Source organism: Hibiscus syriacus, unplaced genomic scaffold, assembly GCF_006381635.1.
Source record: "Hibiscus syriacus cultivar Baekdansim isolate YM2019G1 unplaced genomic scaffold, ASM638163v2 tig00117026_pilon, whole genome shotgun sequence".
Lineage (NCBI taxonomy): Eukaryota > Viridiplantae > Streptophyta > Magnoliopsida > Malvales > Malvaceae > Hibiscus > Hibiscus syriacus.
In genome coordinates, this window is record NW_024063529.1 from 468552 (window position 1) to 489218 (window position 20667).

The following is a 20667-nucleotide window of genomic DNA, read 5'->3' on the forward strand; positions in this document are numbered from 1 at the left end:
GGTTACAGAAGCGAGAAGAGAATCTAAGAGGAGCAAGACAGGTCAACATCTTCCTTACAACGTTTCAGATCAGAAAAGAAATGTTTGATATGTATTTGATTATTTTAGATATAGTTGGCATGCAATATAAACGATTTGAATAGTATATGCTCTGATAAGTTTGTAAACTTTTATGATGAAATAATATGAAGCTTTCTTTAACGGAAAATTTTCATTATTTTGAACAAGTAAAGGTTTTAAAAGTTGATGTGACACCTCGGACTCGGATCCGGGTCGGATACGGGTTGGGGGTGTTACAATATATTTCTCGTACTTGTATATTATTTAAATGTGTATTTATTTTAATACATTCATTTAAGAAATATATGTTGGAGTGACTAAAATTACAATATTTGATTTTAAGCCAATGTACTACCTCTTGTTGTTTGATTAACCTATGAAAGACTTCCAAAGACCTGGAGTGCCCTTTTCAAAGTTTATTTGAATAAAGAAATTTTTTATCCTTTATCCTTTATTTGTCATATTATGTTTAATATTTCATCCATCCTGTACATGACATTTATCAATGATGCATTCATAAACCATACATTTTTTTATTCGAAGAGGTGTTGAGAGTTGGCTCAATAAGGTTCATTTCTGCCAAGGCGAGTAGAAGCCAAGTGAAAGAAGAGTTGTCCATGTCCAAGGAGTTTGCCGAGCATGTTCGTGTAGAGAACATGGCTTCAAAGACCATCTTAAGAGGAAGATCGAAGCAGGGGCTTGCCGAGGATGTTCAAGTGAGGAACAATCCTTCAAAGACTAGTGGAAAAGAGTCAAAATAAGTCAAGATGGTGATTACGGATAAACTGAAGTTGTGTTCAGCTTCAGTTGGCATGCTAGAGTAACAAGAGCAGAAATGTTGTTGCATTGATCAGGGTGTGAAGACATATTAAAATCAGTCTTCAAGTGGGAGATTGTTGAAAGTCTAGAAGGGGGCCGCTGAAATCATCAAAAAGTCATATTTTGCTGCTGCATTAATGCATTGATTTCGATGGTGGTTTTTTGTTGATATTTTCTTGGGATTATTTCACTTTAGTCCTTGCACTTTAGGGTATTTTCAAATATTAGTCCTTAAGCTTCAACTATAAATACCCTTACTCATTTAGCTTCAAAATCATCCCAAATCATTTCTTTCTCCCAAAACTAAAGAGTTTAGAGAGCTTTCTTGTGAGTTCTGAGTATTTTGTAAACACCTGTAAATTTTCTCTCTTTAGTAAAAAATCTGCAGCAGTCCGGAGACGTATGCAAAATTGACTGAACTGCGTTATCAATTTCGGGTATTATTTTTCCGCTTTTATTTTGCATTCTCACTGATATGGTTATAGGAAAATTACTCGGTTAATTCCCAACATGAATCCTCTCCCACGGTTTCCCAATTGGAGCCCCGTGTTTCATTACAAGAACTATACAAACGAAACATCTTAGCGAAACAGGGGGAACTCAACGAAAGCCCTTATCGTTTTGGTCCTGGTGGGAGATTATCGTCTGATGCTATAAAAAATAGTCTGCATCAAATGATACAGGATTCTGAGGTAAATAACGTTGATAAAAAAACAAGGGTCATTTTTTTCTGTCTGAATATAAGAATACTTTAAAGTTGAAGCCTTCGGGTGACAAAGTCATCTCCCCAGTGATTGATGGGTTCTTGCCAGACCTGCCCATATCGATTTTCGGGAAGGAGATGAAAGCTAAAGACAAGGGAGGAGAGCCTGCGATAAAGACAGTTTGTTAAGACGTATAGTTATGAAGAGTTGGGGCAGAAGTTGAAGCAATTGCGGCAATCGGAGAAGAAGGAAGGGGAAATGCGGTTTTCGTTGTAGGAGTTAAATGAAAGGTTAATGAAGTGAGGGAGATCGAAGAAAATGAGGCCGATTTACGGACTGTAGGGGTTTGTTTAAGGAAGTATGAGGATGTTTAGATATTTTGAAGAAATCGGGCGATGAAAAACGAAAAAATGCGAGCAAGTTTTTGACGTATGAGTTGTTTTTGAAGTTTACATCAGTTGGCATATGGTATTTTGCTTTGTTTCATGGACTTCGTGGTTAAAAAAAAGCTTAAACTTTGTACTAAATTACTAAATGACCTTTTTAAAAAATAACTTAACATCTAAGTCCCAACTTTAAAATTAATATCCAATGCCCATTACAACCTTTAAATTAATATCATATATAAAATGCAATGCTAGAAAAATCCAAACCTACCTTATTTAAAAGATATATTTTATTTCAAAAAAATGTAACATCATTTCTATTTTCAAACTTTAAAATATATATATTTTAATTCGTATTATTCTTCTTTAAAATCTAAAATTTGAGCATTTGTGTCCAAATAATATATATATATATATATTATTAATAATTAATAAAAATATTAATTGATATTATTTTATAATCATTTCAATCAAAAATATTTTTTTGATTATCAATTAATTTAAGTTGGGTAGTTGGTTTGTCTATTTATTTGACGTCCACGATGTACGGCATATTTAGGTCATGCCCCTATGTTCAAAGAGAGTAAATTACTTATTGAGTCATCTATTTATTATTTAGTTTTTGTTTAAGTCACTCAATTATTATTTATTTTAAATCACACGTAATGTTACATTTTGGTCTCTGTCTTTAAGAAATCAGCAGTAATGTTGATGTATCGTCATATAATAATATCATGACATGATTAAAAAATAATTAAAAAAATGTCATGTTAACATCATTGTTATTTTTTAATGGTGGGTGATCAAAATAGAATCAAATCGTAAAAGTTAGATATGATTTTGAAAAAATAATAATTGAGTGATCAAAACATAAATTAAGTAATAAATGGGTGACCAAATAATTATTTTACCCTAAATAAAAAATATACATGAATTATGTTAAAAAATTTATATTTGTCCAATTAATATATTTTTCCAGATTTAATCCAAATATATATTTATATATAATTGTTATTATATTTTTAAATTAAATATATATGGATTTTTTTAGATAAATTTTTTATTATGCTTATATTGATTCGGGCTATAAAAATTTCTGAATGCGTCACTCACGATATAGGAAAGGAAAATGGTGCATTAAATTAATCTGAATACTACAGGCCCCAGGTGTATATTAAACCATCAAAAAATAGATTGACAACCCTTCCAACATATTAAAAGGGAAAATCTCTTTTATTGTGATTACTTTATTTTGTGGGTTGGGGGGGGGGGTTCAAGAGAGACTAGAAAGATCATGATCTGCACAATTTTAAATAAATTATCAATATTTTTTTAAAAGATTATCTGTTTAAAATATTTGAAAAGGTTAGCTTGTTATATTACAATTATGAAAATCGCATATTATATATATTCATAAATTAAATTAATCTCCTTAAAATATAAACTTTATATATAAAACTTAAATCATCATGAACAAGAATCACAATTTACAAATATATGAATTTAAACTTATTTATTAAAGACATGATACCGAAAATTACTTCTAACGTTTGATTAAATAGTTATTTTAGCTTCTATTTTTTTTAGCATTTTGACCCCAACATTTCGTTTTAAGGAAAAATGTTCATAATATTTGACTAAATAGTCACTTTAATCTTTATTTTTTTTGGGTAAAGTACATAGGATGAGTTTGAAACATATGAATGGTTGGATAACCATTTTGTAACTTTTAATATTCAGTGGACTCAACAAATGTCCCATAGTTGAATGATCATTTTATAACTTTTAATAGTTTAATGACTCAATAAAATAATATCCTATAATCGGGGATCATCTATATACTTTATCCTATAGTCGAGTTTGGACCATCTATGTACAATATTGATGGTCTTTGAAATAATATAATTTTTTTAAAAAGTTAGTAAATGATTTAGAAAAATAATATATAAGTTACTTTTTATTGTTTTCTAATTAAATAGTGTCTTAACCTATGTATTTAAGCTATTATAATTCTTATTGATAAAAAAAAGTTATTATAATACTTCAAAAGAAAGTTATTATAAAAATATATAGAATTTTGTCCTGAAAAATAGAAATAACGAAAAAACAAAAGTAACGGCATTTAACCGTCAATAGTAAACCAATAAAAATAGAATTTATAAGTAAAGCAATCCACGTGTTTTAATATTATTGGTGGGACTCTTTTGGGCACAATAAAGGGCCAGGAGAATTCTATTCCTGTAATTTACCATGCAATATCCATCGTGGCTCTGTATATTTAAGAAATGTTTAAATGTTAATTTAATATCCACCGTGGCAAGCAGTTGGTGTCGTAAAAGTGTAGATAAATGGGAGGTTTTGTTCATCAAACGGTATCCCTATTTCTTCTTCTGCAGCTGTGAAGCACTAAATTTAAAGTCGAGGCTTAAGATAGGGGAAGGAGGCAATATTAATCCCTACATTTACAGCACCAACAACTACTATGGAAGACAGACAAACATGGGAGTTCGATCCGAACGCAGGCACTCCTGAAGAACGAGCAGCGGTTGAAGAAGCTCGCATTAACTTCTTCAACAATAGGTACAATGTTCAGCACAGTTCTGACCTCCTCTGGCAAATGCATGTATTATCACTACTGCAAAACATGGTGCAATTTAAAAGTTTGATCTAGTATATTTGTACATACGAGGCATGATCCGTTATTGCATCCACACACACAAATATATATTTAGTTTTACGACTTCCTTGAATTATTATTAGATTAGTGAAAATAGGCGGTTGATATTAGAATTAAGAAACTAGAAGAAAGTAATAAAAAGTGAGATGATCTCAGTCACTAAAGTTGTCGGTTCTATATGATATTGTTTCAAGAAAAATTATAGAGTAAATTACACATTTAATATCTTAACTATCACGTTTATTCTGTTTTAATCACCTAACTATTTTTTTTTGTTTCAAAATCACACCTAACGTTACATGTTGGTCACCAATCAAAACATAATATAACACCATAATTGGATTTTTTTTTTTAAATGTCATGTCAGCAGTTATGTTAATTTTTTTAACGACGGGTGATCAAAATGAAATCAAAACATAATATTTGGTATGATTTTGAAAAAAATAATTAGGTGACCGAAGCAAAACAAAAGCGATAGTTATAATACTAAACGTGTAAGTTACCTAGGGTACCGAATATAATTCTTTCTCTACCATCAATACTAAAAAATATATACATATTTACGTTAGACTAAGAAATATTACATAGTAATTTCGAAAAAGAAAATAAATATCACGTAGTGATCAAACCTAATCAATTGAATGAGATGTGTCTGAATAAGATGTGTTTTCTAGTTATTATGACACACAACGGAGAGAACAACAAAAATGAAAGACCAGCTCAGTGTATATCATATCTAGATTTTCATATAACGCATGGAATAAATTCGAGATCAACTATATCATATTTACGTTGGTCATTAAATTTAATTTTTTTAATTTAATTATTAGATTTATAAATTATTTTTATTTTGATCACTTGAATGTTATATTAGATACAACGAAATGATTGACTTATTTGTTACTAAGGAAAGCTGCCTTTTGCTGACATGGTCATCATGTGTAGACCGTCCGCCTCATGTTTTTCTATTATTTTTATTATTTTATCTTCTTTCCCAAAATTGAAACTTTTATAACATAAGCGTGACGGTAACGTTGGAATATTCATTCTTTGATGTTTTTTTCTAATCCTCAATACATCAATAAATTTGTCTTCTCATTTTCCATCACGATTTAATTTTTTCAAAATATTTTTAAAACTTATAAAATTTAACCCTAAATCAAAGTTTGCGAAACTCAAAAACCCCTCTATCTCCATTAACTAATTATCACGAAATCAGAGTATATGTCTGGTCTTCTTTTTCTCTACTTTTTCACTGTTGAGATCTGAAATATGTCTTATTTATGTATTTTGTGATGATTTTATAATTTAAAAAGTCAGATGACCGATCATAGTGTCTTTCAAGTATTTAGTTGAGGAGTGACCAACACAAAAATAATTCAAAAGTTGAGTGAGCTAATAGTATTAAATTACGGTTGCGGACGTTACGTTACGTGCGTGGTTTATTTCTAAAAAATATACTATTTCTAAATATTATATTTATACATTTTACATTCATATTTTAATATTCTAATATTAATATACTTTTTATATAATTTATTTTAAAAATAAAAATCTAATTATATATATATAATTTCATTAAAAACTATACAAATATTATTATACTATATAATAGATAATAACAACCATAATCTTAATGAATAGCATATAGACAGTCAAATATTAAAAAAAATATCATATATTTTAGCATTAAAAGTTCATTTTACAAAATAAAAAAATACATAAATATAAATATAATAAATTTGTAATAATTCATCACCAAACTAAATTAAGTAGAAGATCTAAAACATCTTCAATTTTATCATTGTCTTAGTTTTGATTCATCCTCATTTTAATGTAAAAAAAGAATAGCATATTGTGTGTATTATAAGATGCATAATTGACAATAAACACGTGATACAATAAATAGTAATAAATAAAGTTTGAGGTGAATAATATGTATATGATTTGTTGAAATGATAATCCCAAAATGATTCACTAATTTTTTTAATTATAGTTAAAGTATATGATGATAAATCTGCAAATGATTCATGAAATTGTTATCTCATCTTTTTATGATTCATTGTTTGATTGTATTTGAGTTTACTAGCATGAAATTGATTTTACTTTTTATAACTTTATATTGTTAGTAGCTTTCAATATTTATTATTGATGCAATAAGAAAATGTTATTGATGTAGATGAAACAATGATATATAATGGTTATATACATTTTCTTTTCGATAAAGTATTAAAATATTAACTATTGTTTAATGGTATATAAATATAGTCGATCTTTAATATTTATTCAGAGATGCACCATAAGTTAAATGTTTGTTAATATTTAACATCATTTCTTGTTAAGTCAAAATATTCAAGTGTTTTATCTATGTAATTTTATATTTTGGACAATTTGAAAGTTTGTTGCGGCGTTGTTGCGACGTAATTTTTTGTCTATTGCGGTGTTATTTAACGATTTTATACCACAAAAGTCGTAATGCAGTTCCTTTGTCGTGTTTCGCTAATATTATGTCACGATAACCTCCAAATCCGTTGCGATGCGGCCGTAATAAACTTTTTCTTGATTAATATTTATGTTTGATGAAAGCAGTTTCTACTAGAGAAGAAGATGAAGCAAAGGATTCCCCAACCAAAGATAGAAGATGGTGAAGAAGTAACATACGAAGCTACGACAGCAGCAGTGAAAAGAAGTGTGCAGTTATTTTCAGCTCCACAATCCAAACACGGTCACTGGCCTGCTGAGAATGCTGGCCCTTTGTTCTATTTTCCTCCTCTGGTCATGTCTCTCTATATATATCACAGGCCATCTTAACATTATTTTCTCCGAAGAGCATCGCAAAGAGATTCTCCGGTACAGTTACTGCCATCAAAAAGAGGATGGAGGTTGGGGATTATACATAGGGGGTCACAGTACAATGTTCTGCACTGCTCTCAATTACGTTTCTATGCGTTTGCTGGGAGTAGGGCCTGATGGTGGCCTAATAATGCTTCCGAGAGAGCTCGAAAATGGATTCTTGTTCGTGGGGGTGTCACTTCCATTTATTCCTGGGGAAAAACTTGGCTTTCTGTTCGTCTTCTTCCTCTTTATCTTCCATTAAACATTTAAGTTTAATCTTTTAACATTTCGTTTTACTTTTGTCACAGATTTTGGGTGTTTATGAATGGTCTGGCTGCAATCCTATGCCCCCGGAGTTTTGGCTCTTTCGTTCTTTTTTTCCCGTTCATCCAGGTTTGCAAATATTTATTATATTGGCTAAATGACAGAACTGATCCTCCCAACATTTGTTAAAATTGTCACTTTGGTCTTCTTCTTTTTTGAGTATTTTAACCCTCAAAGCTTTAATTTTTGGTCAAACTAGTCATTGTTGGACGGAAACAGTTAGTTGACTACCTATCAACGAATGTTGGTAACATGTCATTCCTACATGTGGCATACGCCATGTCAAAAGGAGATGACACGATATGTCCCGTGATATGTTTCATGTTACACAAATTGATAGTGTGACATGTGTCATGGAAGTAATTAAGCATATGTGAAAATGACACGTGAGTAACATGCATTGATCATTAAGAGTTGTGGGTTACAAAGTTTCACACGTACGAATTTTAAATTTTCGTCTTAAGGTTAATTTACTCGATGATAAAAATAGTTCAATATTAAAAGGAGTTTTCTTTAACAACTAATTCCTATTTTTAACCAAAAGTTAATAGAAGATGTGTAGTCTTGCATGGACAGGATGTCCAGCAAAGTCCGTATGGTCGGATGATATATAGTCTATCCTGTTGTATTATTGCAGACTAAAAATGGTGGGTTTTCAGCTTGGGAACCAGTAGGAGGTGGATTTTGGTGGGAGGTAATAACTATTTCAATCGTTATATTACTACATTCTTTTATCAATTAAATAAATTCATTTTCATTCTAGTGGCTTAATCCAGTCGAGTTTCTTGAGGACTAAGTCGAAGATTATGAGTAAGATTCTAAGCTTCTTTCTTGAATTAATTTCACTAATTATTCCGTGTAATTAGAAATCGAATTATATATTTTGACCCAATGAAAAGGGGTAAAAATTTGTAAAAATCCAGGTATGTAGAGTGCACTTCATCTTCAATCCAGGCACTACTTTTCAAGAAATTATATCCAGGGCATAGAGCAAAAGAGATTGAAAATAGCATCAAAAGAGCTATCAAATTCATTGAAGATATACAATATCATGATGGTTCCTGGTAATTAATTAATAAACTCCTTTTTTAGTATGTGATTATAAGGTAGTACCTATTTAAATAATCATGTTATTTAAAACACATATATCATACAGACGTAACTGTTCGAATATGAAACCTTTAAGGAGAACAACACTCTATTTTATTACTAACATTACTCGATAGTTTCTAATAAACTTCTCCGAAACATTATATGTATATATAATTCATTTATATTTTCTATCAAAAAAAGATTCATTTATATGTATATATATAGGTATGGAAATTGGGGAATTTGCTTCTTTTATGGCACATAGTTTGCACTATTAGGTCTTAAGGCTGCTGGGAAGACCTTCAAAAATTGTTTGGCTATTCGCAAAGGATTGATTTCTTGCTTAAAACACAGAGAAGATGGTGGTCGGGGAGAGAGCTATCTTTCTTGTCCAAGAAAGGTAATTTTTACATCTATTTATAGTATATAATATTCTCCCAACATAAAAATAATTAAATTTATTAGTTTTAAAATACGAAAAATTAAAATCTCTTACTTACAACTGAACTAAAATAAAAATTTTAACATATATCGAAGTTTAGGTATAAATTTGAGATTTATTTCTTATATGAACCATCCATTATTTTATAGGATAAAGCATACAAATGGCCCCTCAACATTAGGGTACTACTTTGTTAAGTTTCTCGATTATTAAAAGTTACAAAATAGTCCTCGACTATAGAGTATTACTTTATTAAGTCCCTTGACTATTAAAAGTTACATAATGATCACCTGACAATTCATTATGTTCCAAACTCATCATTTTTTAAAAAAATCGACGGTTGTCTAAGTTGGACATTAACATAAAGACTGAGATATGATAGTAAAATAGTTAATTTTCTAACAAAAAATGACGAGTTTGAAACATAATGAATAGTCGGGTGACCATTTTGTAACTTTTAATAGTTGAGGGACTCAACAAAGCAACACTCTATAGTCGAATGATCATTTTATAACTTTTAATAGTCGATGGATTTAATAAAATAGTACCCTATAGTTGGGGACCATTTGTGTACTTAACCCTATTTTATAATATGTTTAGTTTTATTTGGAAACTATATATGTAATTATAATAATTTTTCCCTTGGTGACAGAAGGTATATGCACCCATAGAAGGAAAAGAATCAAATTTGGTAAACACTGCACATGCTTTGTGTGTTTGATTATTGGTGGCCAGGTATGCTTTACATACAAGTTAACAACGATTTTGTAATTCAAAAAAAAAATGGATATATATTATAAAATTAATTGCTTTGTTGAATAATTTTCTTAATCACTGTACATATATGGTACTGAATAGGCTGAGAGGGATCCTACACCTCTACATCCAAGTGCAAAATTGTCGATAAATTCTCAGTTGCCAAACGGTGATTTTCCCCAGCAGGTAACTCTCTCTATATATATATAAACCATAACAAAAATTCAAGAAATGGAAAAGAGAAAGAAATAGTATGTATTAATATTGTGATTTTCGAATCGACCGAAAAATGACAGGGATTGACTGGAGTATTCATGAGGAACTGTATGTTGCACTGTGCATTGTATAGGAACGTTTTCCCACTATGGGCTCTAGCTGAATATCGCAACTATGTTTGGCCTTCAAATGTGTATGTTTCAAAATCATAAGAGATCGATCGAAGTATTTATATAAATAAATAATAAAATTATGTGAAAGTATATTTAATTATTTACGTTTTAAATTTGCAGTCACTGTTGGTATAATATATAAGAGGATGTGAGATGGAATATATTGAAATTAAGATATAAATTATATTTTATGTTTTGATGGTATATGATTGCATATATATTGAGAGAGCAATGTTGGGTCTTCATTTTATACATATGATGTAGCTAAAAACCATGTCGAAGCTGATGTTTGGGTAACAACTTGTGCACGTGAAGGAATGGGGAAAATTAATGAACAAAAACACAAATAACACACACACGCACACACACACACACATATATATATATATATATATATATATATATATATAAACGAATTCTTTTGATTTTTTATCGGATTGGTTCTTGAATTCTTTCGGGGTCAAATTGACTCCTAATACTGTAAAATGTAACAAAGTCCTTGACACTAACCTCATTAAATTTTGAAGACAATTTGATTCCTAACTTATTTTACTAAGATCCATAGATGAATCGAATAATATTTTTTTAAATAGTCTGTGATGATTATAATGTAGTATATGTTTAAAATTTTCTTAACCTATACATCTTACAATAACAACTACTCGAACACATATCCTTAAAGAATAACATTCTACTTTATCATTGTGTTCCTTCAATAAATTTAGATCGAATAATAATCTTTACTATAATTATAATTATTGTCTCAATAACATAAATATAACTCTTTTAAGAAATGGGAATTAAATAATTTTAATTGGTAGAGCACAAAATTGCGTGATTAACTCAACTCAAAAGTATCTAAATCAAATGATGAGCATATCAAAAGTTAAAACATAGGGATGGACATAAATATGATTAGGGGTTTCCATGCTGAGTGTCCCATATTCTCCCTTCATGATTTGTGCACGAGATCCCATGTGCTACGATGAATTCTTGGCTACTTTTATGTCCCCTTTAGGATTTTTAATGCCAAAAAAACAAATGGCTAACCTTACCTTCTATTGATCTCTCATGATTTTTTCATTTCATAATCATAGGTCAACTTCCACCATTCAATATTAGATATCAATATCTTTCATTTTTTATTACTTGAAATAAATAAAAGATTATTTAAAGATCAAACTCTATTCGAGTAAAATTATGTATAAATTAAGTGTTTCACTCTTAGTTTTTTTATTATAATTTATATTTATTCTTAAAATTTTTATTATATTTCTGTTTTGTAATTCAAAATCTGTATCAATCAACATATACGACATGTGTTATTCGTGTATTTATGACATTTTATTGTGTATGATTAAAATTGAGAAAATGATGGAATTGAAAAAATGCAATCATTTTTTTAATAAATCAATAATATTTTCATCAAGTGAGGCATTAACATTACATCATGAGATGTTCAAATGTGCATGCTAGCTAAGGTAAAAGGAGATGACAAAAACTATTGTTTTTAGACTCACAAACATAAGTGTGGGAGACGGAATAAGTACCCATGACTAACATGATTAATCATGGCGGCATGGGGTAGATTAGGGTCTATAGCCACCAACATTTTGGAACGGGTAAATTACAAATTTCAATCACTCAACTTTCTTCTCACTCTTATTTTGATAATTAAATTAAAAAAATAATTTACTCATTAAACTTTCAATTTGCTCCTATGTTAGTCACTCGGGTGTTAGACCATAATGGAAGGGTGACATGGCAACACAAGATGTCGAATGCTTTTTATCAACATGAAATCTATGTGTCATCCATTTTATTTACCCCTTTTTTATTCTATACTCTTCCTCTAAAGATGAAAGTTTTACAATTGCATCTTTATATCATGTCGACACTGCAATGACCATTCTTTGGCATCTTCTTCAACCCCTCAAGATATCAATGAACTCGTCGCATTGCCTCCTATCCCCTATCAATTTTATATTTCACCTAAATCACTTTAAAACTCATAAAACTCAATCCTAAAATCAAAACTCATAAAACCCCAAATCACTCTAATCTATAATTTCCACCATCTAATCAATATGGAATCAATATATACAACTCGTTTTCTCTTTCTCCACCTACCTAATGATTGGATTTGAAAAAAGAGACTTCATCAAGAAATCAAAAGAAAATCGAAACTAGGTTTTTTCAAAAAAAAATGAAGAAAGTTTTTTAGACAATTTCATATATTTTTAAAAAAATATCCAGTCATAATAACTCCATTAATTATTTAATGGTCAAGTGACCAAAATACAAGTAAATAAAAAATTTAATGTAAATGAAAATTTTTAGACTTTAGTGAGAAAAATAAGAGTAAAAATAAAGTTGAGTGGTTAAAATTTGTAATTTACCCTCTTAAAATATCTTTCTAAAACATTACTAGAATCTGTACTAAGACATAAATATGGAGAATCGACAGAATTATATATTTTAAGCTATTTGACCGATCATTGCATGACAAGATTGATATTCTGCAATCCCAAAGCTTAAACCTTTTTCACACAAGCAAATCAAGTGAAGAAAATTTGACATTGTAATTTATAAAGCCCTCCAAGCTCCAACATAATGACATGTGGGTCCTAAATTGTTGGAAATTGTAAGCATGCACGAGCGAACTTCCCATGCACTCACATACAGACAACCGATAAATCACTCTTACAAAAAGAAAGATAAAGCGAAGAAGAAAACGGGTGTTTTACCCTATAATTAGCATAATTTTAATATTGGTAGAATAATCTTTTTAGCCTTTTAACTTGATCGATATAGTCATTTTAGTCCTTGAATTTTTATTGAATCTTTAACCTTGAATTTTTATTTTTATCATATTTGAATATAGTATGGGGTTATATGTTCACGATCTTTTATATCCATTGATAACGCGCACACACACTAAACTTCTAGAGAGAGCAACTCTTCCATTAGAATATTTAAAAATGCAGATAATTTATTCTTAATATATAATATCATATAATCCATTAATATATAAATTTATACAATGATAAGTGATCTTTTTCCCAAAAAGAACAATGCTCTACTTCTTTAGGAATTATACTTTAATTTTGATAGGCCATATGTGTCTCAAGTGTGAACAGTTTGGTATTAATTAATATACAATGAATTCCCTAAGATCGAGTAAAATGAAATCAACAATGATTTCTCAATATGGTGGCTGCTAGCTAAGCCTAATCTCCAAATATTTTGTAGGGTATAAGCAATTGAATAAGTTTTTGAATATATGAGGCTATTTCAGAGATAGACCGAGAAAGTATTTAGAGTATGATCTCATCCTTAAAAATAATTAATAGTCCAATTAAATTCTTTTAATATTAAAAAACCTTAGTCTTAATCATGAAATTTTGTAATTTTATTTGAACTCAAAAATATATTTTTACAAAGAGTTCAAATGTGTTGCTTTTAAAGAAATCAAAGGATCTGCCATGGATTGATATGGAAAAAAAACTTTCATATTTCAATTAGATTTTTTATTTTAAAAAAAAACAGAGAGAGAGAAAAGCAGTGGGAAAATACAGGGAATGTTCAGCGAGGGAGATCACGATGCATCTTTCACATTGGCCGCCCATCACACTTGTTTTTTCAGACAAGAAATGACAAAACACTGTTCAAAAACATTAGTTGTTTGTCTTGCACTGTCTAGATTTTATTCAAAATGACTTGTAATGGTGCAAAGGGTTAATTGCAGACATAAAAAAATGATTTAGAATTGAAATTTTCCTCAACTTTCAAAATGTTTTAATTAAGTCTCTAAAGAATCACTATCAAATCAATTAAGTCCTCGCTAAATCTCAATCCGAATGTGATATAAAATATATTTAAAATAAGTGAATCAAATTTTAAATATGTCTATATTTTGACACAGACATAATTTTAGATGTGACGTATTGAGAACATAGATAACACCGTTAAAATTTAGAAAGGTTACTTTTTTAAAACATGTCTAATCCAAATTCTTCATGAAATAAATACATACGTATTCAAAATTTTGTTTCACATGTTTTAAATGTTCTAGGAGTTAGTATTTAACATGCAAATAACATCTAGAGAGATAGAAAAACCTGACTAATATGATATTGATATTTTGAAGGGTTAATCGTATTATTTTAAAGTTTGTGAATTTATTTACAATTTGATAATATTTGATCAGATAAATCTAAAGTTATTTTTTTCAATATCTTTTATTGAAAGCATAACATGCTTGCTTTCACAGTGGGGAGGTATAATCAAGCAAAGTACTATGCTTTATTCATTGCCCCAGGGAACAGAAATGTAAAGAAATGGAACAAAAGGTTCATCTTAAAAGAAGCATTGAACCTTCGATTCCTCTTCAGTTTTTTGCACTTTCCAAATTCTACACGATTTCACTTTTAAATCATAATCAAACCCAAAAAATATTATTAATTTCGACCCTATAATCTCGGTTATCCATTTACATTCATCCCTATATATTTTTATGCTAATTAAAATTGCAAAATGCAGCATCTGAATCCAATCCTAGTACTTAATAATAATACAACATGAACTAGAGAAATTGAAGGAAAAGGAAGCTGCATTAACATTTGGATAATTGCTTACAAATACTAGACCTTTAAGTAGAATTACCAGAGCAAAGTTCAATAGACCCATAATCAAGCAACTCCTCTATCATCTGGTCTATATCATCATCTTCTAGTGGAATCAACTGTTGTTTGCTCCCCACCGGACTTTCTACCTCATCCCATTTGTTCTCCGGCTGCCGTCGGTAATCCGTTTCCTCATTGTCTACGGTAATGCCAGGGCAGAGAGTTAAAGGGTGGTGACATTGTGATGCATAAGGCTCTTTTGCTGCATTTGCTTTAGCCAACTGAAGTGCTGCAATGTGACATTTATGTAACTTGGCTACTAAGGTAGCCGAGAGAAGCTTCGATGAAGAAGATTGAGGATCATTGGGATTGTAGGGGAAATTGGTTCGAGCTTTTGTGCCGCACATTAGCCTTGCAGCCTCGTCATATGCCGTTGCGGCATCCTCTGCTGTTTCGAATGTGCCTAGCCATATCCTAGTCTTCCTGCAAAATAAACAAATGTTTCAATCATTGAAATATATAATAATAACAATCATATTGGACACGTTTTCTTGATACGAAACGGGAAATTACAGGACGGGATGTCGAATTTCGGAGACCCAAGATCCCCAATGTCTTTGACGGACTCCGCGGTATCGCTGCCGAGGTCTTCCCATGGTAGTTGTTTACAGGGAAAAATTTTAAGGAGGAAATGTGTTTGTGGCTATGCCTAAGAGAGAAAGGGCATACCAAAAAATATGATCAGAAGAGCAGAGCAAGTGGGAGATAGTTAAGGCTTAAATGGAGGAGGTTCATATAAATATATATACGTCTTTTGCAGCACTGTGAACCTTGGTGAATGGGGATTGGGGGTGATCAACGACCAACAAAAAACTGAATAATAAGTAGGGATGGGCATGAGACCCGATCCCGACAAGTTCCGACCAGACCCGATCGGGTCGGATTTTTTTATAAAAAATTTGATTTCGGGTCGTTTTTTTAAATGTGATGTTCGGGTCGGGTCGGGTTTAGGGTGAAAAATACTCGACCCGACTTGACCCGAAAAAATAAATAATTTTACCTTATATATTTAGGTATAATTACAATAATACCCCTCTATATATTATTTTTTTTCAATTAAATCATTTTTATTGAATAAAAATCATTTTTATTATTTCGGGCATGTCAGGTTTTTAAGTTATATATCGGGTCGGGTGAAAACTTGTTTTGGTCAGGTAGGGTCGAGTCTCGGGTGGAGGACTCTTTGTTCTCGGGTCGGGTCGATTGGACCAAAAACCCGATCCAACCTGACCATGCCTATCCTAATAATAGGGCCCACAAAATAATTATAGAAAATATAATTTTTATGTATAAATTTTACCCACTAAAACGTATTAAATATAAATATTATATTATAAGATAGAACCTATTTATATTACATAAACTCTTTCATTTTATATTGATTTAAAATCATTAAACGAATCCAACTAAACTAAAAAATCCTAGCCGCTCTCTCCCTTCATCCTCTCCCTTGGTTTTCCTCTTTACAATTTGTGTATTTTTTTTATAGATCAAATCTGTAACACCCCGAATCTCGAGTTAGTAGTATGGGTCAACTAGAGACCCAAAGTTAAGCCCAAAAGGATCTTATAAAATAACTAATCAGTTTTATGTTAGTGGGCTTGTGTTGGGCCCAAAAGATTAGGTGATAGATGATTAATGTTATATGTAAGAGAAAGTAGAGGGGCTAATAGTATAATTTTCCCTTAATATTTTAAAGCTGAAAACCCTCCCCTTTTTATATCATGTTTTACGTGAACCACCCCACCATTTTCTCACCAAACACTCATCTCTTCTTCTTCTTCATTTTCTATTTTCTTCTTTCTTTTTTAAGTGAAGTTTTAAGGATTCAAGCTTAGTTTGTTGTAGCCAAGGTAATAATGTTTCTCTCCATCTTTCAAGTTTTGTTTTAAGCTATATTTTTGTAAGTTTTAGAATCAGTTTTCAAAATGAGTTTTTCTTGAAGACAGGGTGTAACATCCCAAACATCAGGTTGATGACCAAAAAAGTAAGAAAGGAAAGTTAATAGTTAAATTGTATTAAGTTGAAAAGTTTAAGGATTAATTTTGGAAATTTTATTTAGGTTTTTTTTAGTAAAGATGGAAGATATAAAGGGCAAAGTAGTCTTTTGATGGAGTGAATTAAAAATTCATTTAGGGAGAGATATTTAACATAAGTTATTGGATAAAAAGGGTTCTGGAAGCTTATATTTCTCTCATTCTTTCTCTTTCCGTTATCTCCATCAAAGGTAAGTTCTTTTAAAAGTTGTTGGGTTCTTCAATTTTTGGTTTGTTAATGAAAGCTTGGGTGTTATATATCCTTAAGGAAGACTTATAGAGGAGTATAACAACAAGATAAGTGAATTTGAAAGGAATTTGTAAAATGGGTTTTGAAATGAAATTTTGATATTGAGTAGTTTTTGAAGTTTTAATGAGATATTTGACTTGTCAATGAACTAATTAAAGGGTTAGGAGTATCAGAAATGATTAAGAGCTTGGTTGAAAACATGATATGATTTTTTAGATGTAAGTGTTTTAGTGAGATTTTGTATGTTAGGGAGTAGTAAATGAGGACAAGTTGGTTTATAAGTATAAGAGTGAGTTTAAAGGCTTAAGGTGTGATGAATATAAGAGATTTAGAATGTTTTTGGGTTATTTTTTAAGTTAAAATAGCCATTATGGGCTTCGAGTATCGGTACCGTTAGAACAATATCGATACTTCAAGGGTTAAATCTTTGTATTTCTTAAAGGTAGTATTGATACCAGTTGAAGAGAGTATCGATACTGAGTTGGTAGTATTGATACCAGGGGGAGAGTATCGATACCATTTTTAAGATGCAATTTCAGAATGCCAGAATGATATCGGTACCTTAATGAGGTATCGATACCCTTGAAGGGAAGTATCGGTACTGGAGAGGTAGTACCGATACTTCTAGGCATGAACGAAAAGTTAGGGTTTCTCTCATTATAAGTTATTCTGATTGGATATAAGCGATTTGAAGAACGATATTGATTTTTGATTGTTTTGTGTAGTGATTGAACGTAATCAACTTCCGGTCAGCTCGACATATTAAGTACCAATTCGAAAGAGTTAAGGATTTTGCTTAGAACTTCAGTGAGATAAAGGTGAGTGCAACTTCTTGTTTTGTAACAGAATTGAGGAAGGCTTACGATAAGCCAACCTCAGTGTTTTCGATCGAAAACTTTACAATTTATTTTATGTTATATTGCTATGTTTTATTCAATTTATATTTATATAAGCTATGTTTTATGATCATATGATTATGGAAATGTGAACTTTGAACAAGTGTGTAACACCCCTAACCCGTACCTGACCCGGCTACGAGTCCGAGATGTCACATTGACTTTTCAAAACCTTTACTTGAACAAAATAGTGAATAATTTTAAAACTTTTACTAAATACAATTGACTAATTTACATAAATTAGTATCATATGATTTTACAAAAACCAATTCGAGTATATCGAATTCAAATTTTTATTTACATGCCAAATACATATATTTTATGATCTGAACTTTGTAAAGGAGATACTAACCTGTCTTGCTCCCCAATGCTCTCTATATTCTTCTCGAACCTACGTGTGAAACAATCACACACTAAGTCGATGACATAGTGAGGCAAATAAAACATATAATATAAATCATAAAATATTCCATATAAGAAACCACATGAACATTTAATACTAACTTATCATACAAAATCACACACCTTTTTATATAACAAATACACTCATGTACATATATCATCATCTACTTTCTTAGCATTATCATATATATTATTATAACTATTTCTATCATTATCATCCAATTATTTATCACCTGATCTTGTACTTATCATTTATGTATATCATATCACACATATATCATTTCACCAAGAAACACCCATAAATCATAATCCCTGTAACCAAAAGCACATACATTATATATATATATTGTATTCATGTTATCTCTTTGATTAGCCCATAGTACACTTGTGAGAACTATAGATATATGAGTCTATAGAGGTTGTGCACTAATACTGTCACCACAGCTCGTATAAATGTACCGAAGTGCCGCATAGAAATGCACCGTAGTGCCACGTAGAATTGCACCGAAGTGCCGCGTAGAAATGCACCGTAGTGCCATATAATGTCCATAAGGACCACATAGAAATTCCTTAAGAATCATATATATATATATACCAAGGACCAAGTATGTGTCTCAAAGACCTCATAAATGTTCCAATGCCAACTATACCCCTAGCTCTCATGACACATAACATGGGCATTATCATTTATTTCATTTCAAATATTCACATAAACATGTAATTCACTTTCACATATCACGTATCACATAGCTTTTCACATAACTCATAGTCATATATCTTATCTCATAACATATACATGTTTTTGCCTATATAATTCATATCATTTCTTATACCATCACATAATTCATTTAACATACATACATATCATGTAACATTATAATAGAAATACCTATAAGTCATATCACTTAGATTTCATATACATCTAGTCACATAGATCACTTTTGCATAGCTTATATCCACATATATTATCTACATGTATACCCAGGAATCAAATGGCATATACCAAATCATAAAAATATATATATAGTTTATGCAATCACGTTACTTATACTCACATGGATCCATATCATAGAGCTTAGTTCCCTTGTACATGTTATCACACCGGCATTTAATCTTATATCAATCCTATAGGTAAAAGCTATTTATCTTTATCTCATTTTCCCTTTGTATCAGCTTACATGATTTATTATACTAACATGTACAATAACATATAACCCTTATCACTTATCTCACGTTATTTAATTATGAATTATTCTATTCATTTAATTTAGTTCCATATAGCTCCTATAACCTTCTCATAAGGTTTTATAGTTCTTCATTTTATAACTTCTATATCATAGTTCTCTTTTAAGCATATCACTTTTTCCTATAGTGTTTATCCTATAGGTTCGTATCATCGTTATGCTCATGTCCCCCTAATTTATATATATATACCATTTTCATAAAGTCTCTTAATTTATTATCTTCTGATTTATATATTATTCTCTTAAATATTCTCATATTACTCCATAGTCTGGTCTTATTTAACTCATCACCCATCTCATGTAGTCATAAATATATTATACTGATTCTCATAATTAATCACCTATACCCTGTAACATGTATGGTCATCCATCATATAACTTATTTCACTTTCCATGCAATCATATAGATCATTCATATTAGATCCTATAACTGATCACACTACATGTATTCACACAAATCATTTAACACCTACTGTAATTTATATCATATATACTCAAATCAAACATATACATATGATCATAAATTCATACATTCTAATATAGAAAATAGACTCGTCGCAAGTCTTATTTCCATTAAACATCATAAACTAACTTGTATGTACTCACCTGAGCCTCGTTTGCTTCGAATCAATCATAATCCTTAGTTTGTTCCGGAACAAGCTTTCATTCT

General features: G+C 30.4%; 1 protein-coding gene and 1 pseudogene across 1 annotated transcript; one reads left to right on the top strand and one right to left on the bottom strand.

Annotated features, from left to right (window-relative positions):
* Window positions 1-4451: 4451 nt before the first annotated feature.
* LOC120196031 lies at window positions 4452-10529 on the top strand (annotated as a pseudogene).
* Window positions 10530-15066: 4537 nt separating this feature from the next.
* LOC120196096 (ethylene-responsive transcription factor ERF003-like) lies at window positions 15067-15796 on the bottom strand. Its single transcript, XM_039197975.1, has 2 exons — window positions 15683-15796; window positions 15067-15592 (listed from the first exon to the last, which is right to left on the bottom strand). The coding sequence occupies exons 1-2, from the start codon at window positions 15763-15765 to the stop codon at window positions 15136-15138; spliced, it is 540 nt and encodes a 179-aa protein (XP_039053906.1). The 5' UTR covers window positions 15766-15796; the 3' UTR covers window positions 15067-15135.
* Between the last annotated feature and the right edge of the window lie 4871 nt (window positions 15797-20667).

Bases quoted from the DNA above. Each gene is read 5' to 3' on its own strand.
- LOC120196096 (XM_039197975.1), bottom strand. From the start codon at position 15,765: ATGGGAAGACCTCGGCAGCGATACCGCGGAGTCCGTCAAAGACATTGG. The intron at 15,593-15,682 runs GTAATTTCCCGT...TTTATTTTGCAG, and splicing joins GAAATTCGACATCCCGTCCT to GAAGACTAGGATATGGCTAG.